The sequence below is a fragment of the Ochlerotatus camptorhynchus genome, unplaced genomic scaffold, assembly GCF_037179485.1.
Source record: "Ochlerotatus camptorhynchus isolate MF236.1 unplaced genomic scaffold, CSIRO-AGI_Acam_v1.1 ptg000197l, whole genome shotgun sequence".
Lineage (NCBI taxonomy): Eukaryota > Metazoa > Arthropoda > Insecta > Diptera > Culicidae > Ochlerotatus > Ochlerotatus camptorhynchus.
In genome coordinates this window covers 1,379,475-1,397,906 of record NW_027040687.1, presented here as the reverse complement: position 1 = coordinate 1,397,906, position 18,432 = coordinate 1,379,475, and the positions used below count along the sequence as shown (strand labels likewise).

At 39.7% G+C, this 18,432-nt stretch overlaps 1 protein-coding gene across 7 annotated transcripts in view; it reads right to left on the bottom strand.

Annotated features, from left to right (window-relative positions):
- Positions 1-242: 242 nt before the first annotated feature.
- Positions 243-18,432, bottom strand: part of Nrg (Neuroglian) — a 161,252-nt gene continuing 143,062 nt past the window's right edge. For 3 of the 7 annotated variants that reach the window (XM_065223817.1, XM_065223815.1, XM_065223816.1), the window contains exons 8-9: positions 14,817-14,935; positions 243-1,815 (exon numbers count right to left, since the gene is read on the bottom strand). In XM_065223817.1, the coding sequence (XP_065079889.1) occupies positions 1,685-1,815; positions 14,817-14,935 (250 nt within the window). In that variant the 3' untranslated portion in view covers positions 243-1,684. Of the gene's footprint in view, positions 1,816-1,906; positions 2,581-14,816; positions 14,936-18,432 lie in introns of those variants that run through there. The other 4 variants (XR_010517718.1, XR_010517719.1, XM_065223818.1 and 1 more) reach the window with 4 other exon arrangements.

Here is an 18,432-nt window from a genome sequence, read left to right as displayed (position 1 = left end):
TCTTTAGACCCTTTTCCCGTTGTATCGCCTTCCACGATCACCTTATAACTTGTTCCCAGGTGACATTTGATCGATTCCATTCGCTCCACTATTGATTCCAACAACTAAAGCAGTCAAACTGAAAACCAACCAATGAGAAAGCAAATCAAGAGCCGAAAACAAAGGAAAAGAGAATCTTCAAAACTTAAATCCAAAAACGTAAAACACAAAACGAAGCAGAACATAAAACATAAAACAAAAAGTTTGTTTGTAAAGAATTTCTTTATTACAAATAAAAGTGAACATTTATAGCTTTCCGGATTCTCGCACTAAACAATTAAAACTAGTAAATCGAAGGAATTCGCGTTACTTCCCTTCCGTCGTTTTCCATCATAGTCAAAAAAAGAAGAGAATTGCATTCTAACGTAATATTTTCGTTTCATTTTCTTCCGGAAAAGTAGGTAGATTTGCGTTTAGAGAAAATATAAAATAGCGTTTTTTTTTAATAGTAATAGCAGCACTTTTTCTTTCTTTTACTGTTTGCTTTATATACAGACATATCTCTCTCTGTGAGTGTTTTGTTTGTTTGGATCGTTTTTTCATGTTTCGAGTAATTTTGCTTGTGTTGTTTTCTGAGTGTGTGTGTGTGTGATGTTGAGATTCAATCGATGTTGGCTGCCATTTTTGTGCTAACCATCAAACTTCCTTCTCGCGCTGCGCGTGCCTCCCATGGGACGCAACGCAGCTCGCTTCATTCCAATTTGTTTCACTAATTTTATAAACGGGTATAAAATTAACAACAACTTATAAAACTTACACCGTTCCTGGCAACTTTGCTTTCGAGCAACGCGGAGAGAGAATTATTTATACTTGTAATCGTAATAATTGTAGTAGGTTTTTTCCTCCATTTTAAGCATTTACAACTAGTACAAATAAAAAGAAGAGATTCATTCTTACTGGACGAAATTGATTCATGTTGATGTTGGTTTTTCGGGTTTCTGCCGTCAGATCTAAGTGATTGGTAATTAATTTAACTTAAAAACATAAAAAAGAATCTTAATTGGGCCGGACTGAGAGTCGAAGAAGGTGATAATGCCTTCTGATTTTCTTTTCCTTTTTTTTCGAAAGAGATAATAATTAAGCAGATACTTGCGATTGATCCGATCCAGCTCTTTGAGAGGATCGTCGTCTCGTACATATTATAGGTATTAAAGCACGTGGAGAAGGGGGTTGTCTAAACATACAAGAGTGGGAGCAACTCGCTGCCAACATGGAAATTGTTGTAGTTTGTACTGAGATTGTAGTAGTTCGCGTGTGTGTTTCGGTCTCTATTGAACGAAAATGGTTAATTTTCTTGGCTTTTCGCTTGATGACCTATTGTTTTTTTCTTGTTTCTAAACATTTGCATGAACACATTGTTTTGAGTTACATCATTTTGCAAAAGAAAGTCAGCATTCACTGACCTTCGGAACCTTAGCTGAAATCCAGCTGGGTGTATTTAGTCTATTGTGTTCTGCGGTATTCAGATAAGTTCAGAAATGAACGATAAAAATTCTCCAAAATAAACGGTCGCAAAAAAGTGTACATGATGCATGTCCTCTCCATTTGCCGTCCAGTATTTTTGTTTCCAGTTGTAGTCAAATGTCTCCAGTGAGATGATCATTCCGTACAGTTCCACAAGAGAGTGTTGCGATGCGGTTGCAGCTTAGACGTACGTAGCCATTCCGGCGGTGGCTCCCTGCAGCGAAGGATTCTGCGGTGTGGACTGAGCACTGACCGGTGGCTTACCGGGCACATACTGGCCAATGAACGATCCATCCTCGGTGAATTGGCCGCCTACAAGAAATGCAAATCGATCAGTTTTTAACCAAATCAAGTCAACGTTCCAAACCAGAAATTGCAACGGAAATCAAAGCACACAAATTACCTTTCGAACATAAGAAAACAAAACCGCATCCCACACTGGAAAGCTGCACGGAACATACACGGAAAAAAATATCGCTCCTTATTCCTTCTCCACCGGACAGCAAACTCACATGACGTCGAATGAATAAATGTATGAACAGAATAAATTACACTTTCAAAAATCAAACCGTCTGGAACTTTCTTAACCAATGATAAAACAAAAGAAATAACGATTTAAAAAAAAAACCTGTCTAGCTTTCTGTGATTTCGTTTGATTTTCGCTCGTACATGATAAAAAAAAAACTCGACAAAATTTAACCCTATCATCAATACATTTCTGGCTAGTGTTTTGATTTGCTCAAATAGCTGCTCACCGCGATACAATTACGGCTTGTATCGTTAAAACTCTTAATAACAACTCCTTTTTCTTTTGTTTTTGGTGATTTCACATCCCCATGATACATATATCGATAATGCTGCTTTCTCTCTCGCTCGACTGTTGGAACGAATTGCAATCCTTCGTTCATGTGTGTACCCTAAAACTACTCCGACTAAAACTCTGTTTGTGTTGTTGTTGTTGTTGTTGTTGTTGCTCTTACTAAACTAAGGTCGCAAACGCCTGTGAGTTGCTGTCCCCGGCGTTCTTGCCCTTTCGGCCGTACTGCCCGATGAAGGAACCGTCCTCATTCATACCTTCTAAAATGCGTTGGAAACGAAAAAAACAAATAAACAAAGAAACACAAGAAAAAATATGGGATTTAGAAAAATAAAGATTTACAAAATGTGATACAGTTTTATAGCAATAAGTGTGAGCCGGTAGCACTTTGACAAGCAAACTTCCTACTTCGTAGAACACATCACGAAGCTTTACCTAGTTACCATATCAACATATCATGCTGCCTACACACTAAGATTATTTCACAGATTTCTGTGAAATTTTACCGCAATATCAACAGCTGATCGTTCGGTAAACAGTTCGGTGATATTACACATAATATCAGTGAAAAATTACAGGAAAACTGTGAAAAATCACCGAACTATTTACCGAACGTTCAGCTGTTGAGATTCCATTAAAATTGCACAGAAATCTGTGAAATAATCTTAGTGTGTACACAATTTTACTGGAGTTAGTTATTGTGCTGAAAATGTATGGGTAAAATTTAAATTAACTACTTCACTATTCCTATTTTTGTAGAGTTTTTTTTTATTATACCGAACTGGTCCGTAATTCCAAAATAACTGACATTTAAAGGATTTCATAACCAATTCCACTTCTTCTTCACATTTCAACCATATTGCGTGCTGTCAACAGGGCTGATAGCGATCACTGCTGTCAGAAATAGTGATTTTAGTGACCATGTTGAAGAAATAAGTGACCAAATAGTGACTTATAGTTGTAAACATAGTGACTAAAAAGTGACCTAAAGGCTGACTAAAAGTAACTCTAGTGTTGGGAATCGAAAATTGGTTTGTTTACACTTCTATAGAGAACAACTGGTGCAAGTATGATCAAAGTAGTCGATCGCGTTCAGAAATAACGTCAAATGGAACTCGAAAGAAGAAAAACATATTGTGCACAAACACCTGGAAAATCCGGAGTGGTTCCAAGCTGGCCGAAAACAACAGTTTGTCGAGTGCTCAAAACCAACAAGGAAACCCTGAGTGTGGAAAGGAATCAGCAGACCTTCGAAAAAAAAACTGGAACCAGGGATCGTCAGCAAGGTGTTGAGATGCGTTAAAGCCAACCCCGGTCTTTCGATCCAAGATGTGGCCAGAAGGTACAACGCCAACTTTCAAGCGGTGCGGAACATCCATGCCAGGGAAGGATACAAGTCGTACAAAGCCAGTAAACATCCGAACCGGCACATGAAACAGAATTCCGAGGCCAAAAAGCGTGTAAGGCTCTTGTACGACCGTGTTTTGACGAAACACATGGACTGCACTTCCCGGTTTTACATCGCGACTGGACGTGGGCATGTGCCGGGAAGATTCAAGTTCGTGTTTGCCAATAAGTTCGCGAAGAAGGCCATGCTTTGGCAAGCGATTTGCAGTAATTTGCCTGAAAACGGAACCATTCTTCACATCCTCGACGATGACATCCCAAGTTTACATCGAAGAATGCCTGAAAAAGCGTGTATTGCCGTTCATCCGCAAGCATAGGGACAAAGTCATCTTTTTGGCCCGATTTGGCCAGCTGCCACTACTCCCCAAGGTGGTTCTGGAGTGGTATGCTGCCAACAAGATCGATTTTGTCCCCAAGCTAATGAATCCTCCGAATTGCCCAGAATTTCGACCCATCGAAACATACAGGGCAATTTCAAAGCAGCAATTTCGACGAAATGCGTGCAAAATGGAAGAAATGCGCTGATTTCGTGCTGTTTCCACTGTGCGGGCGCTGATGGGCTCCATCAAGAGGAAGGTTTGAGATTTCGTTCGAACTGGATACTTTCAAGTTTTACTAAAAGTACTGCTAAGCAACCATTAAAAGACTTTTTAAACTCATTGAATAACGAATTACAGGTCTTTTTGTGCGTACCAATTTACTCTCAGTCAGCCTTAAAGAAAAGAAAAGTAGTAGTTATGATGGCACACTAAATAAATGTTTGATGTTTTAGACTTACAGGGTGTCCATTTAAATTCAATTTATCAATTTCCGGTTATTTAAAAAAAAACTCTACCTTAAACAAAAAAGGCGTTCAAAAATAACCCTGTAGAGATAATGATAAAATTTTGTCAGCAGAATTCCTCTACAATATGAAGGACTGGTAGTGGGTTATACAATAGTATTGACTACAATAACAAAAAAGTGACCAAATAGTGACTTTAAAACAATAAAAAAATTACCAATAGTGACATTTATTGATCGGAAAGATATTAAAGATATGGATCTAATCTGTCCTTGAATGCGATCCGTTTTGACAAATATTATAAATTCTTAAACCACCATGAGCATTTTACAAGATTTTTTTTTAAATACAGCAAATGGCTGAAAGATCTTATAAATTTGTCTTCGTAAATTCATTATTAATTGGATAATCAATAGGTTAATTTGTAACCTCCAGTTCCTCATACAGTACTCATTTTTCTGTCACGATTTTTCGGAAACCAACAGTTGAATAAGTTGAATTTATTTATTTATTTTTTTTTTATTATAGTCACTTTAACACTCTTGGGTAATTCGTGACTTTTCCGGGGGTGAGATTTGAACTCGTGACTTTGGCGTGAGAGGTATGGATGTTAACCACTACGCCGGGGTCGCCCCCATTGAATTTAGATTCAGATCGCGAATTGGTTGAATTTCGGGATGTGAAAGATTGAACATAGAAATTTAATAGGAAATCTTGAAATTGAAAAAAAAAAATTGAGGCGCAGAGAAAAATGTTCAACGTCTTGGACCAATTCGTCAAGCTCATACCGTAGTAGGCTGTGTATACAAAAAAATGTACTTAGTTTGACAGTTGCACCATGACAAATTGGCAGCGTATTCGTGATTTGTCCCACGCGCAAATGTCTTTCCTTTATTTAACGTCGGTCTCTGTTCCGCAATCTAGTGCCAATCACCGACGGACATCGATTGCCATTCATTGACGGCAATCGAATGTGCAGGAAGGCAGCTTCCACACCTGCGTAGGATATCGCACCCATTGAACACACATGGGCCGGTACCAACGGCTTTACTTCCCTTCCGAAGGAAGACGTGACCAGAGATTTTTATGCCTCAGAAAAATCCCACCGACCTCGGCTGGGATTGAACCCAGACCCATCGAAGTGTTAGAAAGCAGTCACGCTTACCACTACACCACCGGTGCCGGCGACGCGCAAATGTCGCAAAAAGACATTTCAATCGCCGTGGGAGTGTCCCGGTGGACCGTCAAAAAGGCTTTAGACCGAGAAAAGAAAGGACAAATATCCGCGAAGGTGGCCACAGGTCGTCCGAGGTCAGCTCGGGTTCCGAGAGTTATCGCTGCTATCAAAAGGAAGATTCGTAAAGGAAGATTACCAACCGCATCCAGGAGCTACGAGTCGAACGATGAAAGAAAATCTTAAACTTCCTTAAGCGAAAAAAATCCGGTAATCCTGTTCACCGATGAGAGCATGTTTACCATCGATCCCGTATCAAATTCCAGAACCGACCGATATATGAGTTCTCTTCCGGTAAAAGGCGTGGCCGACGAGCACAAGAACGTGTATCTGACCAAGCATCCTGCTAGCGTTATGGTGTTTGGATTGGTGGCTTCCGATAGCAAAAAAAAATGGACCCGGTGTTCATTCCAGAAGGCGACAAGGTACACGGAGGTCTACATCGGGATTTTAAGTAAGTATGTTCTTCCGTGGATCAAAGAACAGTACGGTCCGAAGCCAATATTGTATTTCAACAAGATGGGGCTCCGTGCCACACCTCGAACCGCACTCCAGCAAGCCTCAGACAAACATTGACCCGTATCTATAGAGAAAAATAGATCCAGACTACATTATTAGAACCTGCCGTGCATTCCGGAAGCGTGTGGAGGCCGTTATTGCAGCAAGTGGAAACTCGATCGATGATTAACATAGTTTAAGACTTTGAGGAACATCCCCCCTTTGAATAAATAAAAAAAACTTGAAAACGAAATTTTTGAGAATTTTTTTAAGTTTGGCATTGCTTAATGGTGCAAACATTATCACGCATACGGTAACCATGAAGAACATCGTCATATTGTTATAATATTTCATTTTTATCGGTCAATCAATGTGCAGTAGTTGTGTAGCTGTATCATCAATATTCCAAACGCATCGACGGCAGATTGTTTCCCAGTGGCAGCTGATTCCATCATTTTAAGTGACGAGGAAGACATTGAAGTTGTACGGCATTATCTTTTCCAGTCACATGAACTGTTGTTAAGGGCTGCGGAAGAAGTCGAGAAAAATCGAACTGGAGGATCTCGGCCTGGCAAAAAAAAAAACGATATCGATATCGACAGGGGTGCTCATGTAGGAGCTGAGCGACTGTTTTAAGATTATTTCTCTGAGAATCTTACGTATAGCGATTCACAGTTTCGGCGGCGTTCCGAAACGTGTTTACAAAGAATGTTGCAGAATAGAAGCTGGTAAACTAGGATAACTGGCCTATAAAAATGCACCGCCACAATCTGTCAGCTTGCATTTGGCATGTATGAATACTTCAGGATGACAGAGACAACAGCGCTGAAATCTCTTGGGGAGTTTTGTGAAACCACTGTTCGTATTTTCGGCCCCAAGTACCGACCCCAAGGTTGTAGCGTGTTGGAAAGAATCGTGGATTTCCTGCAATGCTAGGATCCTTCTTAGACTGCTGCCGTTGCGTTTTTGCCTTCTGATTTTTTCCTGACATCCAACCAGCAGGATAAAGCGGATGTCCAGCTTACACCTCTCGCATTGGTATTCATCCTCACAATACGCAATGAAATGCACTGAACCACAAAGCGAAATGTAAACTGAACCACAAAATGTAAACCGAAAAAGTGTGAACCAAAGCAGCAGTGTCACAAGGTACTACCAACAATCAATACGAAACTAACGATTTTAAATTGGCTCACCACTTTAGTAGCCTATTGGTCCCAAGCAAACGATTAACGTACCCTATTCTAGTTGAAATTCTATTACTACACTATGTTTGTTTTGATTCGCTATGAAAGTTTGACAGATAACATCAGGGGTGTGTGGATTCATGCAGAACATGCAGGGGTGAGTGAAATAGCTTGGGACTGCTTGGGACCGTTGTTCTGGTACTGAGTGAGCCAAAAATAACAATGATTTTTTTCGGGACCCAGTGGTCTTAGAGTTACCTCTATGCTACAATCATGTCGAAAATATGGTGTAATATTACTTGCTAAAAAGGACAAAATTATCATTAATACAATGCATGAACTTACATTACGCTGCTTTTACTGCATTTGTTTATTTATGTGGTCATAAAAATTACATGAAATTTTCGACGTGATTGTAGTGCATCCACTTTGATGTGATATCAAAATTATTTTTTTGCTGTGTAGAGTTACCTCTATACTACTACTACCGGTGCTGGCATAAGTTGATATATGGGGCTCGGAAATAGAGATAGGGACCCGTACGAGATGAGAAATGACAGGTGGGCAGGAACTCAGGTCTCCCAGTGTTGGTGAGTTCTTTGCCGTTAATGTTGACGAAAAGTTCACTATTTTGCCATACAGAAATTCAAAACAAAATTCTCGATTACTTTTTCGAAGGGACGTATCAGCTTTTGTAAACAATGCATTTGATCGTCGATTTGACGTAACTAGTAGCTTGCCCACGCATACTAACACCACTATCAGGTAGGGGGGAAATTTCCCTATCTAAGGGTAGTCTTGGAATGCGTGGGCGAGCTACCAGTTACGCCAAATTGTCGATCAAATCCATTTTTTACAAAAGCTGATACGTCCCTTCGAAAAAGTAATCGAGAATTTGTTTTGGGCGAATTTGGACGGTTTTTGACCTGTGTACGCTGATCACAAATGCCATGCCAAACTGATTTCCTATGCAATTAATCAATCTTTGATGTGAATTTCGCTAATAAACACGAGGAGCATTTCTTATGGCAAACTTGCCATAACAAAATGGGCATGGTTCATTTTAGTAAACAAACTAACACTTCTTCCGACTGTGTCACCTCTCTTACTCGCCTCGGGACCCGTATGGGGACTCCCATGTGGCGGTGCTCTTAGAACGAAAGCCCGACTGTGCATTTTCTCGTTTTTGCTTTGCTCACCCCTTTCAATGAAAGTAAGGTCAGTTTTCGAGTTGAAACGATGTTGGCCGCATGTTGGCGTTCTATTCCTTTCACCGACATTCCTGCTCTTTCAGTTTGTTTAATGCGGTATGTTCAGGGGTTGAAACTGTTGTCGTTTTTTACTACACTCGCTTCGTTGTCGTGCGCGGAGGTAGGCCGTGCATTGGATCTGACGTGTTTTGTTTATGCTGCTGCTTTATTTTTCGCGAATTTTACTGAGTGTTTAGTGAAAATTTAGTAAGAGAATTGAAAAACTCTGTCAACTGAAACTTAATCAATAATTTCGTGTGTAAGTGCTCGGTTGTTACAACAAATAGAAACGAACGGATTATTAGACAACCACGAGTGGACAAACCGGTGGGAGATAGAAGAGTGTTGTGCTTGTAGATGGAAGCGAAGAAATTTCATCCCGTTAAATTTATGGATTTTGCGTTGCTCCGGATTTTTTTCTAACATATGTGGATTGTATCAGACGGCCAATACGTATTTCAAGACTATACATTCCGTGCAAGCTTTACCACAAACCGGATTACCCTGTGAAGCGAACCGTATACAATTGCGACTTCCCCTCTAACACATCATGCCAGCTTGTTAGGTTCACTTGGCCAGATTTGGTGAGTTCGTTCCATTTTGTCCTTTACAATATTTTCATACTTAATTTCCGAGTACTAGTACTAGTGATACTACAATCATTTCCAACTCAGTAAATACGCGTCAATCAAGCAATACCGCTTGGTTGAAAGTCCCAGTACATTATTAATGATTCCTACATTGAAATGTATTGGAGCGGGGCTTATCATATACGAAAAAAGCTTCGGAATGCTTGCGTTCTTGAAATGGGCTTTAGGAGTTGTGATAGAGCTGTCACCTTCTAACTCCCGGATTTAAGCTTCTTGAAATTATTTATATAAAAGATGGTTCCAGGAGGATTTTATCCATAATGCCACTGCCAGTCAGTGGACAAATTCATGAAAGAAGGATACATATGTGGTAATATAGTAACAGGTTTCCTAATGACTACTGACTACTGATATTAGGCAGAATATAATGTTTCAACAAACACGTGTCGGTCGAATTAGGATTTATCCCAGGCTACTATTGTAGAAAAACGTAATTGATAGATATTGGGCGGACCGCGTCGGAATGTTTAGAAAAATAGGGCGCACGCTTGATCCGGTTTAAGATACATTGTTGACTGCTTTCGGGAACATGATTTCATTTTAATAACTTGTTTACTTGTTTAACCAGGGCTTAAGCAATCGTCACGTTGGTCATAGCTTGTTATGATAGCCTGAACAATGCGTAAAGAGCAAACCGCGAAACATTGAACGTCGCGTGAAAGTGGAACTTAATGAAGGCCTAAGTGCTTTTTCGTAACTTTTAGTTTTCGGATTAGAAAAATCATCGGTTGCAGGACAGTGTTACCGATTTATATTGGATAATCCAAAGCTATGTTGATCATTATAACATTAAATTTTGAATAACAAATGATAAGACAATCTTATTCAAATGTCGTAATAATACCTCTAACCAAGGAAAAATGATTTATATAGTTTTCATAAAAGTTGACGATACAAATACTAATGAGGAAAGGAATTCCGCATTTCCTTTTCCCAAGTCCTTTTCCTCTCCTTCCCTTCCCTTCTTCTCTTTTCAGAAAGCGAGTAATGGCGCTATAACCATATGCCATATAGGGCTAGGACAAGAGTTAGTGCTCAGGTCCCAACCGCTAGAAGAAAATGGTAGCGAGCAAGGGCGCTATAACCTAGGCGAATACAGCATTCCCTCCGTATAGGTTACGTCCGCACACCGCTCTCCGTTGTCCTTCGACTGAGGTCGGCTGGATCGATTGAGGGATGGCAGTGGGTTGACGGTGCCGTCCACGCTTGTACGGAGGGAGGACTGTTCGCTCGAACACAAGGGGTAAATACCTGTGTTCCATCCCAGGAGATCGGACAACCAAGGAGTGTACATTAACTTTCTTAGCTCTGTCACTCCCAACGATTTATATAGCCGATTTTCAAATCCTGCATACGGAGCGGTTGGTACGGTATGTCCCCGCTCTTTGATTACCTGTGGATTAAATGTTAACCACTGTCTATACTTATTAAGTAGACATGGAAAACATTCACTTCCACAAAAATTAACTAAACGCTACACAGTAGGCCTGGCCGCTTTATTGTTTGTTTCACATCCTTGATGTGCAGCAGGCATTAATAATGACAAGAAAAATGATAGATGTATCATTTTCCAGGATTCTTTCAAGTACTGGCTGTGTATGTGTAGACTAGACTAGACTAGAGACTAGACACTCGCTTCGTTGTCGTGCGCGACAGTCTACACTGGAGTCGCTTTTTACGCGGGTGATATGTCCCGCGTAAAAAAAACCGCGTAAAAAAAAACCGCGTAAATTCCGGAATCCGCGTAAAAAAAAACCGCGTAAATTCCGAAATCCGCGTAAAAAAAAACCGAGTAAAAAAAGACCGTGTAAGAAAAAAACGCGTAAAAAGCGATATACCGCGTAAATTCTGAAATCCGCGTAAAAAAAAACCAAAATCCGCGTAAAAAAAAACCGCGTAAATTCCGGAATCCGCGTAAAAAAAAACCGCGTAAATTCCAAAATCCGCGTAAAAAAAAACCGCGTAAAAAAAAACCGTGTAAAAAAAAATCGCGTAAAAAGCGACTCCAGTGTATTTGTATTCGTACACGGATATGAAAAACTACCCAAAATTAAGTACTTTTCCCTCAATTCCGGGGTTCAGCCCAATAACCCAAATTTGAGTAAATCGCATATAGTAGTTTCCTTTTAACACCAGCAAAAAAATTACCTACTTTTAAGTATATTCTACCCAAAATTAAGTTAAATTCAAGTAAATTTGAGAATATGCAATTTACTCAAAAGTAACTTATTGGGCTGAACTATATCGTTGGGTCGAATCTCTTATTCCTTTTTTGACAACAATAACGAGTGCAAGTGAGAGGCTGAAGTCAATATTAAGTAAAAAGAACTCAAATTTTGGGTAATATTTTTTCTCCGTGTACACTCATGCTCTACAGTCGTCTCTCTCACACAACACAAACGGTAGAACAACATTCGAGCAAAATGAAAATTATCAAATAACTATCATATGACATGTCCGGAGAACTTCGAGATAAAGGGGTAATTGCTTTTGTAAACAAACACGTCATTTTCCGATTTCTCGCGATTAAAAATATAATCTTAAATACTAACAACATAAAAAGGTAAAGGAATGATTCCTCTATCATTTGGTATAGTTTGTTTGCGAGATTGCTCTTTTATTCACGAGAAATCGGTGATAAGGGCTCTAATGTTCGAACCTCTAAAATGAACTCGAATTTTGTTTTCTTCATGCTACGTCCCTGCAATCAGGCTTGCCAAAATTCCTCGAACTCAGATTATGCCGTATAGATACGTGAGCTAGCTCATCCCTCACATATAAAGAGCAATGATGTCAAATCCAAAAAGCGCAAAAGAGCTCGAGCTGAGATTGATGTTCAAGTTGGACTTCCACAAACACGCATCACGATGAGTGTTCTTGAGTGAGGCGTTCTTCCATTTAATATTCTGATACACAACAACACATTCAATGGACTATAGGACCATTCCCAGAGAGCGTAACATTTTGAGAGGTGTTTATTTTAAGTTGGGGACCACTTTTTGTGTTACTCGAACTCAGTCACAAAAATCTTTGATCGTTTTTTCCGCTAAGTGCTTTATGAGTGGATAAACGAGATTATATTTCTGACTCAGAATGTACGAGGGAAAACTAGTAAAAGCACTAATTACTCCGTTTATGGATTATCCCTTGGTGACGTTTTCGTATTCTCCTGTTGCCTTTTAACATGTTCATTCATTCAATTCGCTAACCTCGGAAATCTTTCTGGGCCAACAATTGTAATAGGCGGAACAACCCAACGTAAGCAATCATACTAAGATAAGTTTACAGATTTCTGTAAAATTTTACCGAAATCTCAACAGCTGAACGTTTGGTAAACAATTTTACAGTTTTCCTGTAATTATTTACAGATATCTGTGACAAATTCACATATATTTGTGAAAAATTACAGGAAATCTGCGAAACTGTTTACCGAACGTTCAGCTGTTGAGATTTCGGTAAAATTTTACAGATTTCTGTAAAAAATTCTAAGTGTGATGGCTTCAAACACAAAATTCTCGGGAATCAAAACACTACCATGTAAACCAAAATTGCCTTTCGATAAAGGAAGTTTGCTCTATCAGTGCTTTGATTTTCGAGGAATTGAGTCCTAAGAGAACATGTCAATAAATTTCCCTGAATTTCTACTAAATTCACTACATTTTTTTCCAAAGTTCACTGAATTCCTATAAAGTTCGATTTATTTATACAAAGTTAACTGAACTTCTACAACATTATCATGTGTAATTATTGTTGATTCACGGTATAAAAACACTATAGCCAGCGTAGTAGGGTAGGCGTAGCCTAAAAGCTGTAGTGTAACATGCGCTGAACAACTGCAGTCTTAAACGAAAGTTCACGAAAGCTACCGGCTGTACCGAACTTATACGAAGTGGCCGTTTCTTCTCGATATTGCCGACTGTAATAATATAACATGATTTAGAATTAGTTATCAAATAGTACCAGCCGTGCAGGTCACCGAATAAATAATTAGAAGTAGTTGGTGAAATAAATGTAGTATTAATCGTTCAATAAAGTGTGATAAGTGTGTTAAACGAATAAAGTGAAGAAGTGAAGAATAAATTTCCTTTCAAATAGCTTTTATATTGAAGAACACAACCTGCTCATCTGCTATCATGAGCTCAATTATATCGCCTGAAAGGTGTACTGTGCGTCGGATTTTGTGTAAGAACGTTATTTCCGGCGGTCACAACAATTATAATATTACACTTCTTCGAAGTTCACTGAAATTGCAAGAACTTCACTGACTTAACTGACCTTGTATTAAATTTCAAGAAGGTTTCAAGATCTTCTACACAATAACCTGATCTTCTACGATATTTCCCGAAGTACTACGAAGTTCATAGAAATCAAATGATGTTCCCTTTTACTTTTTTATTTGAAATATTGAACACCCGGTATCGGTGAAGACATGTGAAAGACCTTTCGACCATCTTGTTGAAGATTGTTTCTAAATACACCTGACATCCCTGATCCGCACCAAGAAGAGGGTAACTATTACTGAGCCTTTTTGGACGCCGGTCGCTTCGGGGTAGCTCCTTGAACAGTGGTTACCAGTACACACATAGAATGTGGGGTTCCGTAGGAAGTTCTTCAGAAAGTGGAGGATATGGCTAGACAGACTCCAGTCCGTGAGTTGAGCTAAGATGACGGGCGACCTACCTAGCTCAGCATGTTGGTTAGCGTCACCAGCGTCTCACCTGGTTCAGAGAGGTGAATACTCGTCGAGTGGACCATCCTCTTCAGCAACTCTACACACTAAAATTTTTTCGCCGAGGTTCCAACAGCCGAGTAGTTCTGCAATTTATTTTACTGAGATACAGTAAAACAATTGGCGAGACTCAGCTAACAAATAACTATTTGCTGAGATATCAGTTAACAAAATGAGTGAAACGGTGTTCGGTACTTGGAATAGATATGGTTGGTAAAGCGGCTGAATTTATAAAGAGACGACTTGTCAAAACTGGAACAGTTGATTATCTGTCAAAGTCAATTCAGTCTCTTTAATGGTTGTAAGATGTTCTACAAAGTTGGACACATGGGTCTGCGCCAATTCGACGCTAATTTCGCTACCGTGCTACCGGTTCGTGAAACACTGCACAAATGACTTTTAAACTTAACCTAAACCTAAAAATATACTGCAACTTAAGCTTAGTCAATCGACATAGATAATTATTTAAATACGAACAGGAAAAAAACCAAAACAACGAAAGAAGAGCATAAGTGGATTGAATTTTAATATGTAATGGAAAGAAGGATACAAGATAGAACAGCTGTCAAAAAACACTCTTCAGTTTGGTGATGACTATTCTAACAAACCGAAAAAAAAAACAATAAGTGTTGGGACAAAAAGCTGACTGCGCGCGCACTGTTCTTTCTTTCATCGAAACAATCAACATCAACATAAAAAAAAACTTCTACCGAAAGACAATAATAGAAATTGAGAGAAATTGAAGTTTGCATTTTACCTGTATCACCTTCACCATATTCCGCCATGGAATCAGTATCACTTTCCGGTCCGACTTTTTGCGATCCCAGCGACTGTCGGCCCTGGCTTTTATTGTCCAAGCTGTAATCACGTAAAACACTAAACTCTTTTTTGTATCCTTGGTCCGGACGGAGCCGCTCATGGCTATTGCTTTCCGTTAGAAAAAAAAAAGACAACCCACTTTCACCTCGTTCGGTCCTCTCCCGCAAGGGCGCGCGTTAGAATGCTTTTGTTTGGGAAATAGTTCTTTGAAAAATTGACGCGGCGCTCAAGGACGCCCTAGTAAAGTCGGCCGCGGGCACTCCGGTCCGGTTTAGTTTTGAATGTTTGAATATTACTTGAAGAAGGGGGTTGGTTGGGGGGTGAGGGGAGTAATTATATGAGCTTAAAGAAGGAGTCAGTTGCTGATGTGGTGCAGGTTATGTGAATGGAAAGAACCACATTCAATTACATGAAATGACGGAAAGAAAGGGGAGTTCTGTGGAGCACTGTGCCTTGCGTTTGACTTGATGTTTTTGGAAAACAGTCAACGTCGGAGGGAGCATTATTTACAACCGAAGTACCACGGTAAGAAGTGAGCGTTGTTATCTCTAATCGATGTGGTTTACTTTATTACTTGGAAGATCCCCGGAAGAAATATACAATTATGTACACAGCAGTCAGTTTATTCTAGCCATTAGCGCGCCAACCCTTTTCTCTTGGCCTTTGCCTACTAAAGACACGGTCGTACAATTAGAATTGCCAAGAATCTTTTCGGTATTTACAGCCAATTCGGTTGCTTTCTACGAAAGTGATTAACTGATCCATAACGGAAATTTTGTTCAGATTTTAGATTCACATAGATTTGGGAAAGTTCTAACCGAGGAACCGTAACCGTTAGTTATTTTAGTTTTAAGTTTAATTGAACATGCACCTAGTGTAAGAATTGAGCTACATTGGTCGGTGAGACCTGGCTTTCGAAGGGTGGATCCTAACATAGCTCTTGAAAATCTACACCAAAAATCCTAATTTAGCGATTTGCAACTGACGATCGGTGTTGGTACCAAGGAGCCAAGGGTCGGCGGAAGGAGGCAATTTTCGAAAAAAGAATGGACTCCACCCACATACGTAGTACAAGAAAACCCGAGACACCGGAAGTTATTCTAGCACCTACAGTTATTACTGAGCTGTTATTAGAACTAGACAGAAAGCACGAGGGCGAGGGAAACGGTACAGAAAACAATAGCATAGAGTGGAATGAATGTTTTTTTTTTGTGTGAGGGGTTAGAATTTTGGTTCACTTTTGGCCGAATGGAAATGTTGTTTGGTGTCACATGTATGTATGTATGCATGTATGTAGTTATTAAAAATGTATATGAATCTACTGAATTTTCTTATCATCTATTAGAAACACAAAAACTACACGATAATGGAATTAGTAATGAGGTCGAGCAAGGACTCGGATTAACAGATGGAACGAAACCGAAAGAAAGAAAGATAAGGGTAGCGTCCGATAAATAACGTCTAATTGATTATGGTGGTTATTACACCACTGGGGACGAACTTTGGAACGAACCGAAAAGCATGCAGTAGACTGAAACTTACTATCTAGGTAATTAGGATACGTAGGATGAACCTAGGAAGGAGTGAAAATGAGTTTAAGACCGGAGGATTTGGGGTTCCCGAAAAACCAAGGGTACCATTATACTTAGCCTTGAAATGGATGGCGGGCATGCTCTATTTACCCTGGGTGATTGTCGTGTGATTGTTGATTCTACCTTTTTACCCGACAAATATTAGCGCGGCGAAGAATTACCAAGCTTACCCATTTCCTTTAATGCATACATCCTATCCTCAGTGGGTGGCAGTAGAGAGTGTCGCGCCGAGATTTGTTATGCTTTGCCAGGTGGGGACGTGCGCTTTGGCAGGGGATTGGGGGTGGGGTCAGGTTATTGAGGAATACAATCTAATCTTAAACTATGGCGTGAAGTTGAAGGTAAACCACTTGCACCGGAACAAGGAGCGGTAGTCGAGGTGGAGGGAACTTAAAACACACGCCATTCTATGCAAGAAAGTGTGGTTATGCACGCAGAAACACACACCCACTCACACCCAAACACATACACACACACACACGCACAAAACACGAGAAAGGTGAGGCTTGTTTATCCTGTTGAGTAATGCGAGTTTATGATGGAAATGCTAAATAGATGGAATGGGCGTTTATGATGATGATGGTGATGGATGAGGCGGTCGTCGTGGAAGAGGTGACATAGACGCTTGAAGGTTATGTTTCGAGTGGATGGCAATGGTGTGTGACTCGCCTTGCTTGTCTAGGTTCGTAAAAGTAATTTCAGGCAAAACTGATTGAATAATTAATTTAAAGCAACATTGCAAGATTCCTTTGTTTCAGCATTTCACCTGCTAGGGACTACCCCCTTTGGCATAAAGGTTTTTGAACACGGTTTTGAAGCATCCCTACCTCGGCTGCTGACATTATGATTTTACCTTGGTGAAAACCTTAAAAGTTCCGTGATTTTCTACGTAGTATTGATCCAATGTTTAAGGGCATTGAGGGACGAAATTAATCTATTTTCTATTATCCTATGTTTTAGAAAGATTCTATCACGCCGAACAGCTCGATTGATAGTAACGGTGTGATTAGATTTTCCAGAGATCCAAAGTATAAATTGAGAGTATAGAGATTTTCTGATATTCGCAAGACTTCTATACTACGATAAGGACAATATCCCTGAATGGTATCCCGAGCAAAGCTCGGTATCAAATTGAAATCTGAGCATAATTTTACACTGTTGAATCGAACGGACAACTAATCCTGCTTTCAATGACATCAATTTGACAGTGACATAGCATTGTAGTATTATTTGTATGTGTTTTTTGCCTCCACCGTTCTAGCGAAGAGCGTATTAGAGCATCTCCACACGCGTGGTCAGTTGCCATTATTGTCAGTTCACAGAAATCTTAGCATTCATTGGTTTTTTTCAGAAACAAGAAGAAGACACAACCGCAGCTGTCATACATTCCAAACACTGACACAAAAACATATTATTAAATGAATTGTAGACTCTTAACTGTTATAAAATTCAGACCTTCTGGCTCAGGTTCGGGCATATTTGACACTAATATGTAATCACAGCCGGAATTATAACTGATTCTTAAGCCTCATTTTCTAACCTTTTATGTGAGGTTCTGCGTCCCGAATGTCAAGCATTTTACTCAGAAATATATGTTGATAGTTTGAGAGCAAAAAAATATCATTTATTGCCCGTTTAAGGACAAAATGAACTGTTTTCTGTTGACCTGCTAGGTCGACGGCTTTGAACGTGTTGAGTATAGCTGGATCGCTCAAGGATCGCTGTATAAACTTGTCCGGTTTGCCTAATTTAACTAGATTGCAGGCTAGAATGCAGGATGAACTTCCGATATATTTTTAGGCATGATTGGTAGGTTGAACGGTTTTCTTCTATGTAAATGACGAGGGGAACGACTCTATCTACAATGCAAAAAAGATTGTGTTTTGCTGTGGCTAACTGCGCGCACGCTGAGTAGATAGAAAGAAGATTGATGACGATTCTGAAGATTTCCTGCAAAAAGAT